Raw genomic sequence first — 19,634 nt, 5'->3', positions numbered from 1 at the left:
TTGGGCCGTGGAATTGCCTTTTATTTCTCCAAAACAGCCCCTCTTATTACTGTTGGTTACGCCTCACCACTGGCATAGAATGTTGATGCTTGGGCCTGACTTCAAGACAGTATAGTGACATGAATTGCTAAGGGCATTGACTTGGGAGCCCGATAGGCTGGGGTTGAATCCCAGCCGTGTGGGATTTACTAGCTGTGTGATCTTGGGCAAGTTTATTAACCTCTCTGTGCTTTAGTTTCCTATCTGTAAAATGTGTCTAATAATAGTACCCACCTCATAAAGTTGTTTAACGATTAAATGCCTTAATATACATGAGGCAGCATTTACAACAGTATCTGAGCACATATAAGGGGTTACATAAATCTGTTATTATTATGGATACAGACCCAGACTGGACAGGTGTATTTGAAACGAAGCACCCCCAGGGGAGCCACCTCCCAGGGGTCCTTAATGCCCAGAGCAGGCTGGTGGGGGCATCCCCCATCTCTGAACTCACCGGTGTGCATCGCACAAAGCTGCCATCGGCCAGCACCAGCTCGTAGGCAGTGCAGATGTGTTGAAACAGGCCATACTTGTGGGATGAAGACTCGATGCCCGTGCCCATGATCAATCCCCCTGCAGAGACATGTGCATTAGCCAGGCAGAGCTGGAAGGGGGTCGGGGAGAGCTGGGAAAAGGACACCTTGCTGGAGCTGGGGAAACTCAGAGCATGAAGGAGGTATGACAGGGCTGGCAGATCTTAGGGGAGATTTCCCACCTCTGTGTATGTAGAGAGCAGGAGAGAGAAGGCGGGCCTAAGCTGTGGGCGTGAGGGTTTGCTTAGAGGTGGAAGATGGGTGGGAGATCCCATCAAGGGCACTTGCGCCATCACCTCTGGCCAGACCCAACCTAGAAACCTGTGCACATTCATTTCAACAGGGACATTGATGAAAGGATGGTTGGTTGGGTGGGGGAAGCCATGTCCCTTGGGAACAGTTAAAGGACCTGAAAGTGTTTCCCCTGGAGAAGAAAAGGCTCTGGGACCTTGAATCCTATGGAAGGAGACACTAGACTTATTCTGTGTGTTCCAAGGGGCAGAACTGGAGCAATGGATGCAAATCACAGGGAAGCAGGTTCCAACCAGCGATTGAAAAGTGCATTCTGATTAACGTAAGCTGTTCAGACATGGACTGACAGGCAGTGAGTGCTCTGTCTTTGGTGCTGGACGAGCAGAGACAGGGTGACATCCGTCACAGATGGGACAGTGGTGACTCCTGAACCTGACGGAAGGTGGGCCGAGGTTCCTCAGCTCTGACGCTAGGACTGTCTGAGTTCTCACCCACTGTGAGGTCATCCAACTCGGGCAACACAGGCAGAGTCCAGCCAATGGAGGTCAGCAGGGCAGTCACCTGACCCATGGTCACCAAGGGCTCCACGCGGACAATCTGTTGACACAGAAGAGAGACCCTGGGTCACAAGGAGGCTGCCAGGCCTAATGGGGGCTTCTGTCTGCAGAAGGTGTTATCCCAGACCTTCCCAAACAATCAACATGGGGATTCCTATATGGGCTTTACAGCCTCTTTCCAGAGCATTCCACCACCTTTAGTTACAGTGAATGGGGTTTCTGGTGCTGGGTTAGATAGTGTTTAATCTTGTTCTTTCAAATACCTTTATACTTAATACTTAGTTTATTTTTCTTCTAGAAGAAGAAACACTCATTTATTTGGAAGAAACAGCATATACAAAGAAGACAAAAAGCATTAATCCTAGTTCTTCCAAGTTATCAATGTTAATACTGGAGTATATCTCCTTTCAGTCTTTTCCCATGCATATCTATATTGCTATTTTTATGTTTTAATACAACACACACAGACACACACGCACACAAATACAAACACACATAACACAGACTTTTTAAAAAAAATTTAATGCTGTACTGTGACACGATCCCTTGTCATTAAATGCTCCTGGAAAACATGATTTTTGTTCAAAGGACAGGGCAATATTAATTCAGTATCTGGCATCATTGGTTTTCTTGGCTTTGTGCCTGTTACACCTGGTATTTCTACCGATACAGTATTCCTATAGTTTCTCATACTGTTCAGTTTGACATAATCTTCAATAGGAACTAATGCTTCTCCTTTTCTAGGGTGTGTAAAATTCAGAACCAGGAAGATTCATCCCCTCTGACCCTAAACACGGTCCTAAAGTAAACTGCTTGGGGAAATTGGATCCCAAAGATTACAGGTGGGGAATTTTGTAGTGTGTCCATATTCCATTGTAGATCAAAGAAGCCCAACTAAAAGAATTGTGGACTGACTGACAAGACAACTGTGTACTGAGTAAAAATTATTTTTGAAAGGGCTATCTTGAAGATTATGACCCAAACATTGGAGGAACTAAGGTGACCGGCAGTAGAAGGAAATTCTTAAAAATTTATTGACTTAAATAATTTTGCCTATGTTACACATAATTAAAAAAAAAAAAAGTTTACACTTAAAAAACAAAACATGATTTTTAATGGACACACGAATACGCCATCAGGAGGACTTCTGCTTTCAGTCAAGATGGAGCGAAAAGAACCAGTTTAACCTGCTGCCTGGAGAAAAAAAGGACAAAATATATGAAACAGGAGTTTTCAACACAGTAAGCATCAGGCAGCGAAGTTAATGATTGCTGACAGCAAACAAACAGGGTGAGCTCTATGAATGCCCCAGCTTACTGCCTGGAGCTAGGCGGTGCAGGAAGAGAGAGCCCAGTGGACTCTGAGTCGAGGGCCCTAGAAGACCAAGGTGAATAGAGTCTGCAGGACAGAGTACTGGAGAGGAGAGAACTGCAGAGAGAAAACTCTGAAGTACTGCGAAGAGTGCCCGTTGAGTATTCAACTGAGTACTGATTGGTGCATACACAGGACGAAACTACCAGAGGCTGAGGCCAGGGGAAGAGCCTGGCAGGTAACAGTGCCAGGGGCTCACACAGGGCAGGAAATAGTATCTGTTCCCACAAGCCAGACTGGAAAACTTCATGACTCCCAGGGCACTGGGTAGAGTACTCAGAATATTCTTGCCTGAGCAGCGGGGAATAATTGCCCCTATTACATGCTGCTCCAGCCCCACCTGAAAAATCAACACAAAACAGGATCAAACTGTTTCTCAGTAACTCGGCTCTATCTTAGAAGGAAGCTCACTAAGGTTTACAGGGATACAAAAGTATCCAGCACCCCACACAAGGTAAAATTCATGATGCCTAGAATCCAATCAAAGTTCACCAGGCATGCAAAGAGGCAGGAAGATTTAACCCGTAATGAGGAGAATAATCAATCAATCTGTTTTGATAAAACAGACCCAGAATTGACACAGATATTAAAATCAGCAAACAAGGACATTAAAATAATTATTAATACTGTATTCCCTATGTTCAGAAAGTTAAGTACAGACATTTAAAAGGCAGTAAAAGGATCCAAATCAAACTTCTAGAAATGAAAACCACAATGTTAGAGATGAAAAATACACTGGTTGGAACTGACAGCAAATTAGACACTGCAGAAGAAGAGTGATGAATTTAAATACACAGCAATAGAAACTATCCAAGATGAAACACACAGAGGAAAAAAACCTTTAATGAACAGCATATCAGTGAGCTGAGCTGTGGAACTACTTCAAGTGGCCCAACATATGTGTAATAGCAGTCCTCAAAGGAGAGAGAGTAAGGGAAAGAAAAATATATGAAGAAATAATGACCCCCAAAATTTCAAATTTGATGAAAAATTATGTGACTCCCGAGCACAAGAATTATGAAGAAAACTATACCACAGCACATTGTAATAATTGCTCAAAACTAGTTATAAAGATAAGATCTTAAAAGCAGCCAGAGGAAAAAGATAAGTTACATACAGAGGAACAAAGATAAGGATGAGAGATTTCTTGTTAGAAATAACGCAAGCAAGAAGACACCGGAGGGCTTCCCTGGTGACGCAGTGGTTGAGAATCTGCCTGGCAACGCAGGGGACACGGGTTCACGCCCTGGTCCGGGAAGATCCCACATGCCACAGAGCAACTAAGCCCGTGCACCACAACTACTGAGCCTGCGCTCTACAGCCCAGGAGCCACAACTACTGAGCCTGTGTGCCACAACTACTGAAGCCCACGCGCCTAGAGCCTGTGCTCTGCAGCAAGAGAAGCCACCACAATGAGAAGCCCTGGCACTGCAACGAAGAGTAGCCCCTGCTCGCAACTAGAGAAAGCCTGCACGCAGCAACAAAGACTCAATGCAGCCACAAATAAAATAAATAAATAAATAAATTTATTAAAAAAAAAAAAAAGACGACACTGGAGCATCTTTAAAGTACTGAAGGAAAAAAAACTGTCAACCTGGAGTTCCGTGCCCACTGAAAATATCTTTCAAAAATGAAGGCAACCTCATACCCATTAGGATGGCTATTATTAAAAACAAAACAAAAACAGAAAATAACCAGTGTTGGTGAGGATTTGGAAAAATTAAAACCCTTGTGCACTGTTGGTGGGGATGTTAAAATGGTGCAGCCACTATGCAAAACAGTATGGCTGTTCCTCAAAAAATTCAAAATAGAACTACCATGTGATCCAGCAATTCCACTTCTGGGTATATACCCAAAATAACTGAAAGCAGAGTCTTGAAATGCTATGTGTACACCCATGTTCATAGCAGCATTATTCACAATAGCTAAAACATAGAAGCAGCCCAAGTGTCCATGGATGAATGAGTGGATAAGCAAAATGTGGTATATACATACAATGGGATATTATTCAGCCTTAAAAAGGAAGAAAATTCTGCAATATGCTACAGCATGGATGAATCTTGAAGACATTATGCTAAGTGAAATAAACCAGTCACAAAAAGACAAATACTGTATGATTCCATTTACATGAGTTACTTAGAGTGGCCAAAATCATAGAAACAGATAGTAGAATATGGTTGCCAGGGTCTAGGGGGAGGGAAGAATGGGGAGTTATTGTTTAATGGATATAGAGTTTCAGTTTTACAAGAAAAGAGTTATGGGGACGGGTGGTGGTGATGGATGAATGACAAGGTGCATATATTTAATACCACTGAACTGCACACTTAAAAGTGGTTAAGATGGTAATTGTTATGTGTATCTTACGACAACACAAGTTGGAAAAGAAATGAAGACAAAATAAATTATTTCAGACATACAACAGCTGAAAGATTCATCACCAGAAAAATCACCATATAAGAAATGTCAAAGGAGGTTCTTCAGGCAGAAGGAAAATGAAACAGATGGAAATACAAATCTACAAAATGGAATGAAGAAATGGTAACTATATGGGTAAGTATATAAGATTTTTCTTATTATTTAAATTTCTTTAAAAGATAACTATTAATAACAACAATAATGTAGTGTGGGGTTTATAACATATATAAAAGTAAAAGGATGACAGCAATAGCACAAAGGTGGAAAGAAGAGAAATGGAAGCATATTATTCTAAGATTCTTATACTGTATATGAAATGGGATACCATCACTTGAAGGTAGAGTGTGACAAGGAAAGTGTATACCATAAATCCTAAAACAACTGCTAAAATAACAAAACAAAGGCTTATAGCTAGTAAGTCAACAAAAGAGCTAAGACAGAATCATAAAAATTATTCAGTAATCCAAAAGCAGACAGAAAAAAAGAAAAAAGGAACAAAGAACAAATGAGACAAATCGAAAACAAAGAGTAAGGCAACAAATTTAAACCAAACTGTGTCAATAATAACATTAAATGTAAATGGTCTTAAATCTGAATTAAAAGGCAGAAATTGTCAGATTGGATAAAAAAGCAAGACCTAATTATATGCTGCCTATAAGAAACACTTTAACTAGAAAGATACAAACAGATTAAAAGGAAAATGATGGAAAAAGATACACCATGTCACCACTTAGTCAAAAGATGCTGGAGTGGCTTCATTAATATCAGACAAAGTAGATTTCTGGGCAGAGAATATAACTAGTAATAGAAAAGGTCATTTCACAGATACATGCACCCCTATGTTCATAGCAGCACTATTTACAATAGCCAAGACATAGAAACAACCTAAATATCCACTGACGATGAATGGATAAAGAAGATGTGGTATACATATACATTGCAATATTACTCAGCCATAAAAAAGAATGAAATAATGCCATTTGCAGCAACATGGATGGACCTAGAGATTATCATACTAAGCAAAGTAAGTCAGAGAGAGAAAGACAAATACCATATGATATCATTTATATGTGGAATCTAAACTATGACACAAATGAACATGTCTACTAAACAAACAGATTCACAAACATAAAGAACAGACTTGTGGTTGCCAAGGGGGAGGTGGGGTGGGGGAGGGAAAGATTGGGAGTTTGGGATTAGCAGATGCAAACTATTATACATAGGATGGATAAACAACAAGTCCTACTGTATAGCACAGGGAACTATAGTCAATATCCTGTGATAAACCATAATGGAAAAGAATATGAAAAAGAATACATATATGTGTAACTGAATCACTTTGCTGTACAGCAGAAATTAACACAACATTGAAAATCAACTATACGTCAACAAAAAAAATGACACAAATGTACTTATCTACGAAACAGAAAGACTCACAGATATAGAGAACAGTCTTGTGGTTGCCAAGGGGGTGGGCGGGGGGAATGGATGGGGAGTTTGGGATTAGCAGATGCAAACAATTATACTATATAGAATGGATAAATAACAAGGTCCTGTACAGCACAGAGAACTTGTCAATATCCTGTAATAAATCATAATGGAAAAGAATATGAAAAAGAATATATATGTATAACTGAATCACTTTGCTGTACAGCAGAAATTAACACATTGTAAATCAACTATACTTCAATAAAATAAATTTTTAAAAAAGGTCATTTCACAATGATAAAGAGATCAATTGGACTTCCCTGGTGGCACAGTGGTTAAGAATCCGCCTGCCAATGCAGGGGACATGGGTTCGAGCCCTGGTCCGGGAAGATCGCACATGCCACGGAGCAACTAAGCCTGTGCGCCACAACTACTGAGCCTGCGCTCTAGAGCTTGCATGCTGCAACTACTGAAGCCTGCATGCCTAGAGCCTGTGCTCCGCAACAAGAGAAGCCACCACACTGAGAAGCCCACGCACCGCAACAAAGAGTAGCCCCTGCTCGCCACAACTAGAGAAAACCCACGCGCAGCAATGAAGACCCAACGCAGCCAAAAATAAATAAATAAATAAATAAATTTTTTTAAAAAAAGAGATCAATTAATCAAGAGGACATAAAAATCCCAAACATTTAGATACCTAATAACAGAGCTTCAAATTACATGAAGCAAAAACTGAAAGAAGTGCAAGAGATATAAACAATCACAGGCAGATTTCAATATCCCCCTTTCAAGAACTGATGGAATAAGTAAAGAGAAAATTCATAAGGATATAGAAGACTTGAACAACACTATCAACCAACTTGACCTAATTGACACTTATAGTACACATCACCCCAAAACAGCAGAATACACATTTTTTTTTAAAAGGCACAAGGGGGCTTCCCTGGTGGCGCAGTGGTTGAGAATCTGCCTGCCAATGCAGGGGACACGGGTTCGAGCCCTGGTCTGGGAGGATCCCACACGCCGCGGAGCAACTGGGCCCGTGAGCCACAATTGCTGAGCCTGCGCGTCTGGAGCCTGTGCCCCGCAACAAGAGAGGCCGCGATGGTGAGAGGTCTGTGCACCGCGATGAAGAGTGGCCCCCACTTGCTGCAACTAGAGAAAGCCCTCGCACAGAAACGAAGACCCAACACAGTCATAAATAAATAAATAAATAAATAAATAAAATTTTTTTAAAAATGAAATAAAATAAAAGGCACAAGGAACATTTACCAAGTAGACCATATTCTGGGCCATAAAGTATTTCTCAATAAGTTGAAAAGCATTCTAATCATATAAAGTATGTTTTCTGACAACAACTAAATTAAATTAGAAATCAGTAACAGAAAGATCGCTGGAAAATCCCAAATATTTGGAAACTAAATAACATACTTCTAAAAAACCTTTGGGTCAAAGCAGGTATCAAAAAGGAAACCAGAAAGTAGTCTGAACTGAATGAAAATGAAAAGGTAAGATATCAGATTTGGGGATGGCTCTAAAACCGTGCTTAGGTGGAAATTTATAGCACTAAACATCTATATTAAAAAAAAAAAAGAAAGGTCTAAGTCAATGGCCTCAGCTGTCACCTTAAAAAACTAGACAAAGAAGAGTAAAATTAAACCCAAAGTCAGCAAAAGAAAGAAATTAACAAAGATCAAAGTAGAAGTCAATGAAATAGAAAACAAACAAACAAAATGAGAGAACAATCAATGAAACCAAAAGCTAGTTCTCTGAGATAGTAAAACTGATTAACCTCTAGCCAGACTGCTCAGGAAGAAAAGAAAGCAGACACAAAATGACCAGCATCACTATAGATTCTACAGATGTTCACAGGACAGTAAGGGAATATTATGAATAACTTTATGTCAATCAATTATACAACTTAGTGAAATGGACAAATACCTTCAGAGACACAAACTGCCAAAGCTCACTGAGAAGAAACAAATAAATTGAGGAGCCCTATATCTATTAAAAAAAATTAACTTGTAGTTAAAAACTTGCTCACAAACAGAACTCCAGGCCCAGATGGCTTCACTGGTTAATTCCACTAATTATTAAAGAAATAATACAAATTCCTTCAGAAAAGTGAAATGAAAGGAATACTTCCAAACTCATTCTTTTGGACTTATTATTATAAAGTTACAGTAATCAAGACAGTGTGTTCTTGGCATACAGATGGGCGAATAGATCAATAGAACAGCAGAGTCCAGAAACAGACCTGTGTATATGGACAACTGATTTCAACAAAGGTGCAAAGGTAATTCAGTAGAGAAAGGATTATCTTTTCAACAAAAGAGGCTGGGACAATTGGAAATCCACGTGCAAAAAAAATTTTTTTGGACCCATATCTCGCATCATATGCAAAAATTAACTCAAAATGGATCATAGTTCTAAATGTAAACCCTAAAAAATATAATACTGCTGGAAGAAAACAGAAGAGAAAACCTTTGTGACATGGAGTAGGGCAAGATTTCTTAAATAAAATGTCAAAAGCACAAGCTATAAAAGAAATTACTAAATCCGACTTCATCAAAATTAAAAATTTCTGGTTTTCAAAAAACAAGCCAAAGCCTGGGAGAAAATATTTACAAACTGTATATATGATGAAGGTCTTGTTTCTAGTAAGAAAACAAACAACCCAATTAAAAATTTTTAGGGAAAGACTTGAACAAGTACTTCACCAAAGACATACAAAGGGCAAATATGCACGTGGAAAGATGCCCAGTATCATTCATTAGTCATTAGGAAAATGCAAGTTAAAACCACACTGAGATACCTACCAACTGAATGGCTAAAATTAAGACTGGCCATACCAAGTTGACGATGATATGGAACAACTGGAATACTTGCGGGAATGTAAATGCTACAACTACCTCGGAAAATAATTTGGCAGTTTCTTAAAAAGTTAACCACACACCTACCATATGACCCAGCTATTCCACTGCCGGGTATTTATCCAGAAGAAAAAAGAGCATATGTCCACCCAATGACTATATACAAATGCTCCTTGCCACTTTACTTGTAATAGCCCCAAACTGGAAATAACCCAAATATCCATCAATAAGTGAAAGAATAAACAAACTGTGATATAGACATATATAAAATATATATAAAAACAGAATGTACTTCTGATACATGCTTCAACATGGATGAATCTCAGAATAATTATGCTGAGTGAAAGAAGCCAAACAAAATAAGAGAGTACATAATGCATGATTCTATTTATATAAAACTCTAAATACAAACCAATCTATAGTGATGCAAAGCAGGTCATTATTTGCTTAGGGATGTGGGGAAAAGAGGCAGGGAGGAACCTGAGGAAGGGATTACAAAGTGGCATGAAGAAACTTTTGGGGTGATGGTTCATTGTCTTGATTGTAGTAATGGTTTCACAGGTGCATACATATGTCAAAATTTATAATCAATTGTACATTTTACGTGCAGTTTATTGTATGTCAAGTATATGTCAAGAAAGCTGTTAAGGAAAAAAAGGCACAGGGAAATAAAGCAACTTGGCCAAGGTGTCACAACAAAATGCCATCAGGTGGATATACCATATTTAACAACTCACTACTATTCGATATTGTGCTGTCTTTGATTAAAAACAAAGCTGTGATACAATCTCTCTCTCTGGGTTGTTTTTGATTTAAGTTTATTTCCCTTTTTCTTGAGCCTGGTTTCAAGAAGTAGAAATACTAGATAGGCCAAAGAGTATGCACACATCTAAGGCTATTAACAAGTGGGCCCCAGAAAGCTTGGAACGAGGCCTACCCTCTGAGCCACCTCCACAGCCCAATTTTTACCAGCACACTTCCTTACTGGGAAGAGGTAAATAGGTTCATTTTTGTCTCTCATTTTTGCCCATGATTTCCCCATCCCTGTCTTCCTGTAGAATTGCAGATAATCAAAGAATCCCCTTGAGCTCTCATTTTGCCCACCTGTGAGATGGGGCTATGACCATTCTCTTCCAAAGCTGTGCGGCTCTAGAGGATGGCAATGGAGGGCAGAGCCTTCTGTGATGACCAAGGGCCTTGGTCCTGTCCACTCTGAGACGCCTTTGGCTAAAATCATCTTCCCATGAGTCATTTGCACCAGGGGCAGTGCCCCACCCACTCCCAGAGCCAGGGAACCATGCCACTCTCACCTGTTTCTTGGTGTCCACCTCCAGGATGTCCATCAGGTTGATCATGATGTTCTTGTGTGTCTTCTTGTACTTCCCGACCCGCAGTGAGACGGTGAGCCAGCCAGGGCGCCCTGTACACATGAAGGTCTTGCTGCCCTGCTCCTTCCATTCCCGCACCTGCAGACATGAGAAGAGGCTGAGCTGGGCCTGCCAGAGATCCCCTGGGCAGCTCACAGCCTTGCTTTCAGGAGAGGGAGCTGGGAATTTACCGAGGCCTTGAATCCTTCCAGGTACCAGGAGGAGCGGGATGATGAAACACCCGCTGGCCCTATCCTCTGGACTCTCCCTGGCTAGTGAGGCCAAGAGAAAAGCCAAAGTGCAGCCACGTCACAAAGCAGAATGAAAAAAGAGCAAGAGAACAGGATCAAAGCACTTTGAAAACATTTATTCTCACTGCAAAGTTCAGGACAGGTTTCGTAATGGTAGTAATAACAACCGCACAAATGATAACTATTTACTAGCTGCCACCATTGTACCAAGCACTGCTGTATCTTGTCTCACTTAATTCTCACAACAACCCCAGATAGTTGGGATGACCTGCCTCCTTTTGCAGATGAAGAAAATGAGAGGCAAAATAACTTGTCCAAGGTCACACAACCACTGAAGGGCAGAGCCCAGATTCACCATCAGAACTAACCAACTTTAGGCCTGGAAGGATAAATGGGCTTGAATTAATAGTCAACAGAGTAACAGCTAACATTTACTGAGGCTTATTAGGTGCCAAGCCCTGTTCCAAGCGTTTGCGTGTGTTAACTCATGTATCACTAGCAGGGGGAGAGAACAGGCAGGGGAGGCCCACCAAGCCAATGGAAGGAAGAACTTTTGCAAAACCTCTTCTGTAAGTGACCAGAGCACAAAACACAGAGAAGAAATGGCCCAGGAAATGACAAGCCCATCAGGAACATGGGAGGAAGCATTCCCTTCCTGCTGATGGACAAGGGCAGGGAGGTGGATATCTGTTGCTGTGACCATGTCCTCTTCATCTGCTTGTAACACTCCCATCTTCCTTTGGTCCAGGTGAAGCTGATTCCCCTCCTGCCCCAGGAGGTGGGCACATGACTGAGGTCTGATTCTATCCTCCTGGCCACAGTGACTGGTTCAGGGATGGGCCTATGATCCAAGTGAAGTCAGTTAAGACCGATGCTGGGAGAGGCCCTCTCACTTCGCTTGGGTTGCTAGGCTGGTTGGATGTAAGCCAAAAACTGCTGGGGCCTCCGCAGGGAGACGGCCTCCCTGAGAGTAAAGTCAACTCAGAGGAAAGCAGAGCCAAGAGATGGCAGCTGAAGACGAATCCTGGATCCAGTGATGTCTGAGCCACTTTTACTCCTGGACTTTTCAAGACCTGGGTCAACGAAGTCCCTTTTTGCTCAAGGCAGTTGGAGTTGATTTTCTATCACTTGCAACCAAGAGTCCCTGGAAGAAGCTGGATTGAAGCTGGTCAGGCAAATAGTTCAGCGTGGGGAAGAACTGTTTAGCGATAGGAGAGGCCAGGGTGCCACGTGAAGCAGAGGTGTTTGCGCAGAGAGGTGTTACTGAGGAAGGGATTCCTGTGAGTAGGGGGTTAAAGGGATGACCAGGCAGACCTTGCCCCTGCCTGACTCTGCAGTCCCAGGACTTAATACAAGATCAGAGGTGTGGAGGATGGATTGGGAGAGCTGCATGCAGCCTGGAATGGGAAGGGGGGCATGAAGTGAATGTGGAGACCATCAAGCCTGAAACACTGAATGCGGAGGCCATCACGCCTGAAACATTGGTTGGGTTGGATCCTGACCAGAGCCAACCAAGATTTCGGGCAGGGAGGCAATCCTGTGGAGTGTTGCCCTTATGACTAAGGGCAGACCAACGAGAGGTGGGGAGGGCCCAGGGAACGGGCAACTGGTCAGGTAGCTATTATCACATTCCAGGTGTGAGGCAACGGAACCAGACCTCCAGGGTGGAATGAAATGGGTTGGGAAAGAAGAAATGTCACAGTTCAGGCTCTGAAATCAAGCTGACCTGAGTTCCAGACCCATTTACTAGCTATATCATCTTGGGAACATGACTTGCAGTTTGAACCTCAATATCTCCCACCTGTAGAACAGGTACAAGACCTACCAGGGTGGTCCTTTTCCGGTAAGCTGCCTGAGGTGACCTCTAAAAATGATTCGGTATTCACTTGACCCAGAAAACCCCACAAAATCATGCAAATCAAGAGGTTCGAATCTTCGTGTTCACTTTAAGAACACTGGTGAAACTGTCCAGGCCGTTAAGGGTATGCATATCCGAAAAGCCACCAAGTATCTGAAGGATATCACTTTACAGAAGCAATGTGTGCCATTCCGTTGTTACAATGGTGGAGTTGGTAGGTGTGCCCAGGCCAAACAGTGGGGCTGGACGCAGGGTCAGTGGCCCAAAAAGAGTGCTGAATTTTGACAGCACATGCTCAAAAATGCAGAGAGTAATGCTGAACTTAAGGGCTTAGATGCAGATTCTCTGGTCATTGAGCACATCCAAGTGAATAAAGCCCCCAAGATACGGCACAGGACTTAACAGAGCTCACGGTCAGATCAACCCATACATGAGCTCTCCCTGCCACACTGAGATGATCTTTACTGAAAAAGAGCAGATTGTTACTAAACCAGAAGAGGAGGTTGCACGGAAGAAAAAGATATTCCAGAAGAAACTGAAGAAATAAAAACTTATGGCCTACGGGACTTCCCTGGTGGCACAGTGGTTAAGAATCCGTCTGCCAGTGCAGGGTACAGGGGTTCAAGCCCTGGTCCGGGAAGATCCCACATGCCGCGGAACAACTAAGCCCATGCGCCACAACTACTGAGCCTGAGCTTTAGAGCCTGTGAGCCACAACTACTGAGCCCACGCACCACAACTACTGAGCCCATGTGCCACAACAATTGAAGCCCGCGCGCCTAGAGCCTGTGCTCCACAACAAGAGAAGCCACCACAATGAGAAGCCCAAGCACAGCAACAAAGAGTAGCCTCCGCACGCCGCAACTAGAGAAAAGCCTGCGCGCAGCAATGAAGACTCAATGCAGCCAAAAATTAATTAATTAATTAAACAAAATAAAACAACAACAAAAAACCTTGTGGCCTGGGAATAAATGCCACACAAAAAAAGTGCAAATAAAAGTTAAAAAAAAAAAAGACCTACCAGTGTTGCTGTGAGGATGAGAAATAATGGCATGGGGTGTGGCACAGGGCAGGTCCTCAGCAGCGGGCCGGCATGCCCGTTGTCTTCCTGTCCCTAGTGAGCCCTTCGGTTTAGCTTAGGTTCCTAAGCACTCACTGCGCTGCTTTGGGCCAGGGCCCATGGGATAGAGGGGAGTCAGACAGCAGTCTCTGCCTTCAAGGGGCTCACACTCTGATGGGGCAGACAAGCTGGTTAATCAAGAATCTGAACACATAGAAAGAACTAGGCAACAGGGTGCATTTGGGAGGGAGGGTAGGCTGGGCTCTGGAGCTGTGACTGTGACCAGCGCAACCCATGGCAGCCCCAGTAAAGCACTTCCAGATGTTTCCTGCTCCCACCTGGCCCAAGGTCTATCCCTCACAGGGATGGCTCTCCGCATCCATCTTCATGTTCTTGGAGGCAGAACCCAGCCAGCAGCAAACAGAACATGGAGGCTGCTACACCTGTGGCAAGGGTGGCAGCAGGCAGCAGAAGCTCTTTGCAACCTGACGCCAGTAAGAGAGGAACATAAGGAGGGACAGAGGGAGCCAAGAAACTGCCCAGGCCTGATGCCCAGGCCAGCTGTGGCCATGAAAAAGGAGGCGCGGCTGTGAGCAGCAGCAGGGGCAGGGGTTCTGTGGGTGCTGACACAGGGGAGGACGTACAGAGTTACTGGGAGGTGGGCACTGCCTTGTCAAGAGTGAGCGCCTGGCACAGGGTCTGTGAGGCTCCCCACCCTGGTGTGGGACTACCTTCTCACTTTAGTCCTCTATTATAAGAAGGTGAAAAGCTCCTTCTTGCTAAGGAGTAAACTCCAAACTGAAGGGCCCTCCCCAACCTATTTCCAAACTGACTTTCCAACCTTCTGCCTCTCTTCTCCTATGCTCACACTTTCCCCCAATCACTCCCCCTGCTTCCCAGTCTCCAGCGCCAGGTGAACCTTCCTGAAGACCCCCTCCTCCTCTGAAATCGACTGGGCCTGGTGAGAGCTACTTGAGCATGGCTCACCTACCCTATCTTATGATTCTTTCCATCTCTCCAGATCCCCGCACGCACTCTGCACATAGCAGGCACTCCATAAATGTCGGAGCAATGCTCTGTTCTACTCCTTTGCTTACTCCGTTCCCTCTCCGGAAGCACCCCTCCCCCCAGTTACATTTTTGTTTAGTTCAAATCCCGCTCAAACGCCACCTCCTCCGTGAAGCCCTGGCTCCCCTGCGCCGCGCACCACTTCACGCCTGGCTCCCGCCCCACCCGGCTCCGCTCACCTGCTTCTGGATGTCTCGCACGCGCTGCTCGTGCAGCCGTGGCGCGCTGCTGAGCTTGAACACCACCCAGGCGCGCACGTAGTAGTAGATGTCGAAGATGAGCGAGAGCGGCAGGAGGAAGAGGCACACGAACACCCAGCGCTGGTGGATGAGCACGAACTCCAGCCCCTTCACGCGGACCCAGAGCAGGAAGAGCAGAGCGCACACTGCCAGCGACACGGCGGGCTCCATGGTGGAGCCGGCGGCTCACCGCGAGGGGGAGGGGATGCCGGCTCGCGCCCCTGGTCTCCGGCACCCGCTCCTCGCCGGTCTGCGCTCGGGGCTGCCCGCGGCCGGCTCCCCGCGAGCCTGAGGACCCCCTCGCCGCCTCGCGATTGGCTCGGGTCGCAAAGGTTCGGTGGGCCGAGACCCGGGTGGTGACCAATGGCGAGCCGCGCCGGGGATCGGACCAGGAACCTGCTGCTTTTATTGGCTGCGAGAGTCAGGCCGCTCCACCCTCTTCCCCTCTCCGACGCGCTGGGAGGGGGTGGCCGGGGACCCTGGCGCTGGTGGGGTATACGGCGCTCTGCGGCTCCGGGATCCAGGTTTCCCGGCCCTGGGGATTCAGGAGTCGCCCCGCCGCTGAGGGGCGCGGCTGCAACCTCCTCCCCTCCTCCTTAGGTGGCTCCTTCTCGAGAGGCGCGTTAAGCGGTCACGCGTTCGGTTACCTCCCGGGGGGTCGGGTCGGGGCGCCCCACGCCTTGGGTCCGTCACCCTGCAGCTTGGCCGAGGATGCCCGTGCCGGCCAGGGAGGGTGGAAACCTGGCCACGACCTCCACAGGTCGTGTCACTCTATGCCCTCATGGCCACGAGATGCACCTTTTCATTTTCGAGGCGCTTTCTGTAAATTCATATGAGTTACGCAACAGTCCAGCGCGGCGGGTAGTTGTGAGCCCGTTTTATAGATGAGGAAACATCCTAGAAGGGTGAAGGCCTGCCTCTGAACTCCCGAGGGCTTAAGAAGCGTCGGCTAGGGTTGGCACTCTTCCCCCTCTCCCGCTGTACTGAGGGGGAGGGGAGGACTGGGGGAAAGGACTGATGGAAGGTACCGGCTCTATAAACTTATAGTTCCCGCTCTGCCAGCCAGCGTTGCAGGCCCTGGGACAGGGTGGTGAGCAAAGCAGACGGCCCAGCCCTCAAGGAGCAGCCAGTCCAGAGGGGCGTGACTGTTACCAGCAAAAGATTAAATCCAGTGTCATTTACATTCCACCGCAATCCTGTAGAGAGACAGTTATTTCTTATGAAATTTTAGGAAGTGTATATTTTTTTAAATTAATTAATTAATTAATTTATTTTTGGCTGTGTTGGGTCTTCGTTTCTATGCGAGGGCTTTCTCTGGTTGCAGCGAGCGGGGGCCACTCTTCATCGCGGTGCGCGGGCCTCTCTCTCTCTCTCGCGGCCTCTCGTTGCGGAGCACAGGCTCCAGACGCGCAGGCTCAGTAGTTGTGGCTCACGGGCCTAGTTGCTCTGCGGCATGTGGGATCTTCCCAGACCAGGGCTCGAACCCGTGTCCCCTGCATTGGCAGGCAGATTCCCAACCACTGTGCCACCAGGGAAGCCCAGAAGTGTAGATTTTTTATTTTAGAAGCCAAACATGACTTACCAGGCCCTTCAGTGGCCTTGCTTACCTGCGCACTTTCCTCTCTTTCATCTCTGCCCTAACAGGCACTCTTTGGACGTTCCCGGGGCCCCACTATCTCTCATTTCAGGCCTTTGCTCAAGCTGACACCTCTGGAATGCCCTTTGCCATCCTCTTCATAGAGCTAACATTACAGGTCCTTGAAGTCAACTCAGGGACACCTCTAAAACTACATTTATGGCACTTCCTTCTTTCAGGTGCTCATAAAATAGAGGGTGTCTATGTCATGATTCTTTTACATTATTTCATAATCATCTCTGGGTGTCTCTCACCCTCACAGACTGAGCTTTAGGATAAAAAGTCCACTTTTGTATTTCCAGTTTCTAGCATAATGCTTGGTGCATAGTGGACGCACCAGTGTTTGCTGACCAATGAATGAAGGAAGAATGTAGGCAGAGGCTCAAACATTCAAGTAAACGTAAAAGTCAAAATAGAGGCTGTTTGCATTAGGCTTCAAAAATGAATTGTCTAGACTTGTACTCTCTTACACAATAGCTACTAGCTACTGGTATGTGGCTAGTCCAAACTGAGACATACTTTAAGTGTAAAACACACGCTGGATTTCAAAGACAGTACAAAAAAGAGAATGCAGAATACCTCATTAATAATTTTGATATTGATTACTTTTCCTTTTTAAGTCTGAATAATATTCCATTTTATGTACCACATTTTGCTTATCCATTTATCCATCCATGGACACTTGAGTGGCTTCTATGTTTTAGCTATTGTGAATAATTCTGCTATAAACATGGGTGTACCAATATCTTTCTGAGACCCTTTTAATTCTTTTGGCATATACCCAGAAGTGGAATTGCTGGATTGTATGGTAATTCTGTGTTTAATTTTTGAGTTGCCATATTGCTCCACAGTGGCTGTACCAATACTTGTTGCTTTCTGTTTTGATTTTTTGACAGTAGTCGTCCTAATGGTTGTGAGGTGGTATCTCATTGTAGTTTTGATTTGCATTTACCTGTTGATTAATGACGTTGAACGTCTTTTAATGTGCTTTTTGGCCATACCTATATCTTCTTTGGAGAAATGTCTGTTGAAATCCTTTGCCTATTTTTGAATTGGGGCTTTTTGTTGTTGTTGTTGAGTTTTAGGTGTTCTCTATGTACTCTGGATATTATCCCTTATCAGATACATGATTTGCAAATATTTTCTCCAATTCTGTGGGTTGTTGGGCCCATTAATTTTTGCACAAGTCAAGGAAGCTCCCTTTGATAGGGAGTCTACTCATGAATTACTGTTAATAAATGTATATTATTTACATAAAAACCTAGTTAGAATGCTTAGGAATAGGATGTTCTGGTTAACAAGTACTCAGGTTAACTGGAAATTAAGCAAAATCCCTTTTACAGTTTGACCATGAAACAATCTTTCTAAAATGTGAGTCCCCATTTCTTGCTTAATGAGTAGAGCCTAAGGAACACAAATAATTTTACTTATTAAGGAGCTCAGTAAACACCAGAGTCCTAACAAAGAGCATTTTATTATATTTGTACAGTACAGCTACTGAGATCATCTGGTCTTCACAACCAATCTGAGGGGTAGCAATACAGAGAACTATTAATCTGAGTTGTTTTTAATAAATGGGGTCATTCAGACAGAGAGAGCTTGAGAGACTTGCCTGATCAGTGTCTTATTCTGGTGAATAGAGAAGCCCAGATATGGCTCCCATTTTCTGGATCTTTCCATCACTTGAATCTGCTCCCTTGAAACAAAGCAAAAGATTAAATCCAGTGTCATTTACATTCCACCACAATCCTGTAGAGAGACAGTCATGTTTGGCTTCCCTTATTGTGTGAAACACCATATCTTGTGGTTAGGTTCTAGAGATACGAAGTGCAAGCTTTAGAATAGGGTTTCTTGAAGTGTGGTCTGAGACCATCCACATCAGCTTGCTGGCTAAAATGCAGATTCCAGGACCCCACCACATCCCACTGAATCAAAATCTCCCCAGGTGAGTCCCAGGAGTCAGCTTTTTAACAGGTCTCCAAGTTATGCTTACACGTGCTAACATTTAGGAGATTGGACTGAATGTGTATTGACTCTGAAACATCTCTAAGAATATTATCTTTGTTTTTAAATGAAGCCCTAATAAGAGATTCTTTTCCCTTGCAAAGTGCAGCTTTTGCCTAAAAGCCCAGTTTATCTGGAAAACCATAATAAGCTAACTTCCAGATAATCAAGACTTTGTTGTCTTATCACCTTGAGTATCTTAAGAACAGTAAGCAGTTTTTGAAGTCTCCAGGACAAGACTTTAACTCCATTCTAGGGGAGCTGGCTTTCTTATGCTAGTGGTCAGAGTCATTCATTCGTTTCCTCAACCTCTCACTGGTGATGCTTTATAACTCAAACAGCAGCAACAATAAGGGTGTTTATTCTCTCATATAGCCAGAAGTCTGAGTGTAGGTTGACCCAGAGTTGGTTAAGTCATTAGCTCAATGACTTTTTTTCTTTAATTTTATTTATTTTATTTATTTATTTATTTATTTTTGGCTGCGTTGGGTCTTCATTGCTGCGCGAGGGCTTTTCTCTAGTTGCGGCCAACAGGGGCTACTCTTCGTTGCAGTGCGTAGGCTTCTCGTTGCAGTGGCTTCTCTTGTTGCGGTGGCTTCTCTTGTTGCAGAGCACAGGCTCTAGGCACGTGGGCTTCAGTAGTTGTGGCTCATGGGCTCAGTAGTTGTGGCTCATGGGCT

The 19,634-nt window shown here is 44.2% G+C and overlaps 1 protein-coding gene and 1 pseudogene across 3 annotated transcripts in view; one reads left to right on the top strand and one right to left on the bottom strand.

The window, feature by feature from the left end:
• DHCR24 (24-dehydrocholesterol reductase) overlaps positions 1–16,050 on the bottom strand; it is a 36,404-nt gene extending 20,354 nt beyond the window's left edge. The window contains exons 1-4 of one of the 2 annotated variants that reach the window (XM_082358278.1): positions 15,255–16,050; positions 10,782–10,937; positions 1,319–1,424; positions 497–615 (exon numbers count right to left, since the gene is read on the bottom strand). In XM_082358278.1, the coding sequence (XP_082214404.1) occupies positions 497–615; positions 1,319–1,424; positions 10,782–10,937; positions 15,255–15,485 (612 nt within the window). In that variant the 5' untranslated portion in view covers positions 15,486–16,050. The remainder of the gene's footprint in view (positions 1–496; positions 616–1,318; positions 1,425–10,781; positions 10,938–15,254) is intronic. The other variant, XM_082358277.1, reaches the window with a different exon arrangement.
• Positions 10,948–15,240, top strand: LOC309613036 (large ribosomal subunit protein uL22 pseudogene; annotated as a pseudogene). The gene has a single exon. The product of its transcript is annotated as a large ribosomal subunit protein uL22 pseudogene (transcript).
• Positions 16,051–19,634: the final 3,584 nt, after the last annotated feature.

This window comes from Balaenoptera borealis (assembly GCF_965194805.1).
Source record: "Balaenoptera borealis genome assembly, chromosome: 1".
In the NCBI taxonomy this organism is placed as follows: domain Eukaryota; kingdom Metazoa; phylum Chordata; class Mammalia; order Artiodactyla; family Balaenopteridae; genus Balaenoptera; species Balaenoptera borealis.
The sequence above is the reverse complement of the archived record's forward strand: the minus strand, read 5'-3'. Positions and strand labels throughout refer to the sequence as shown.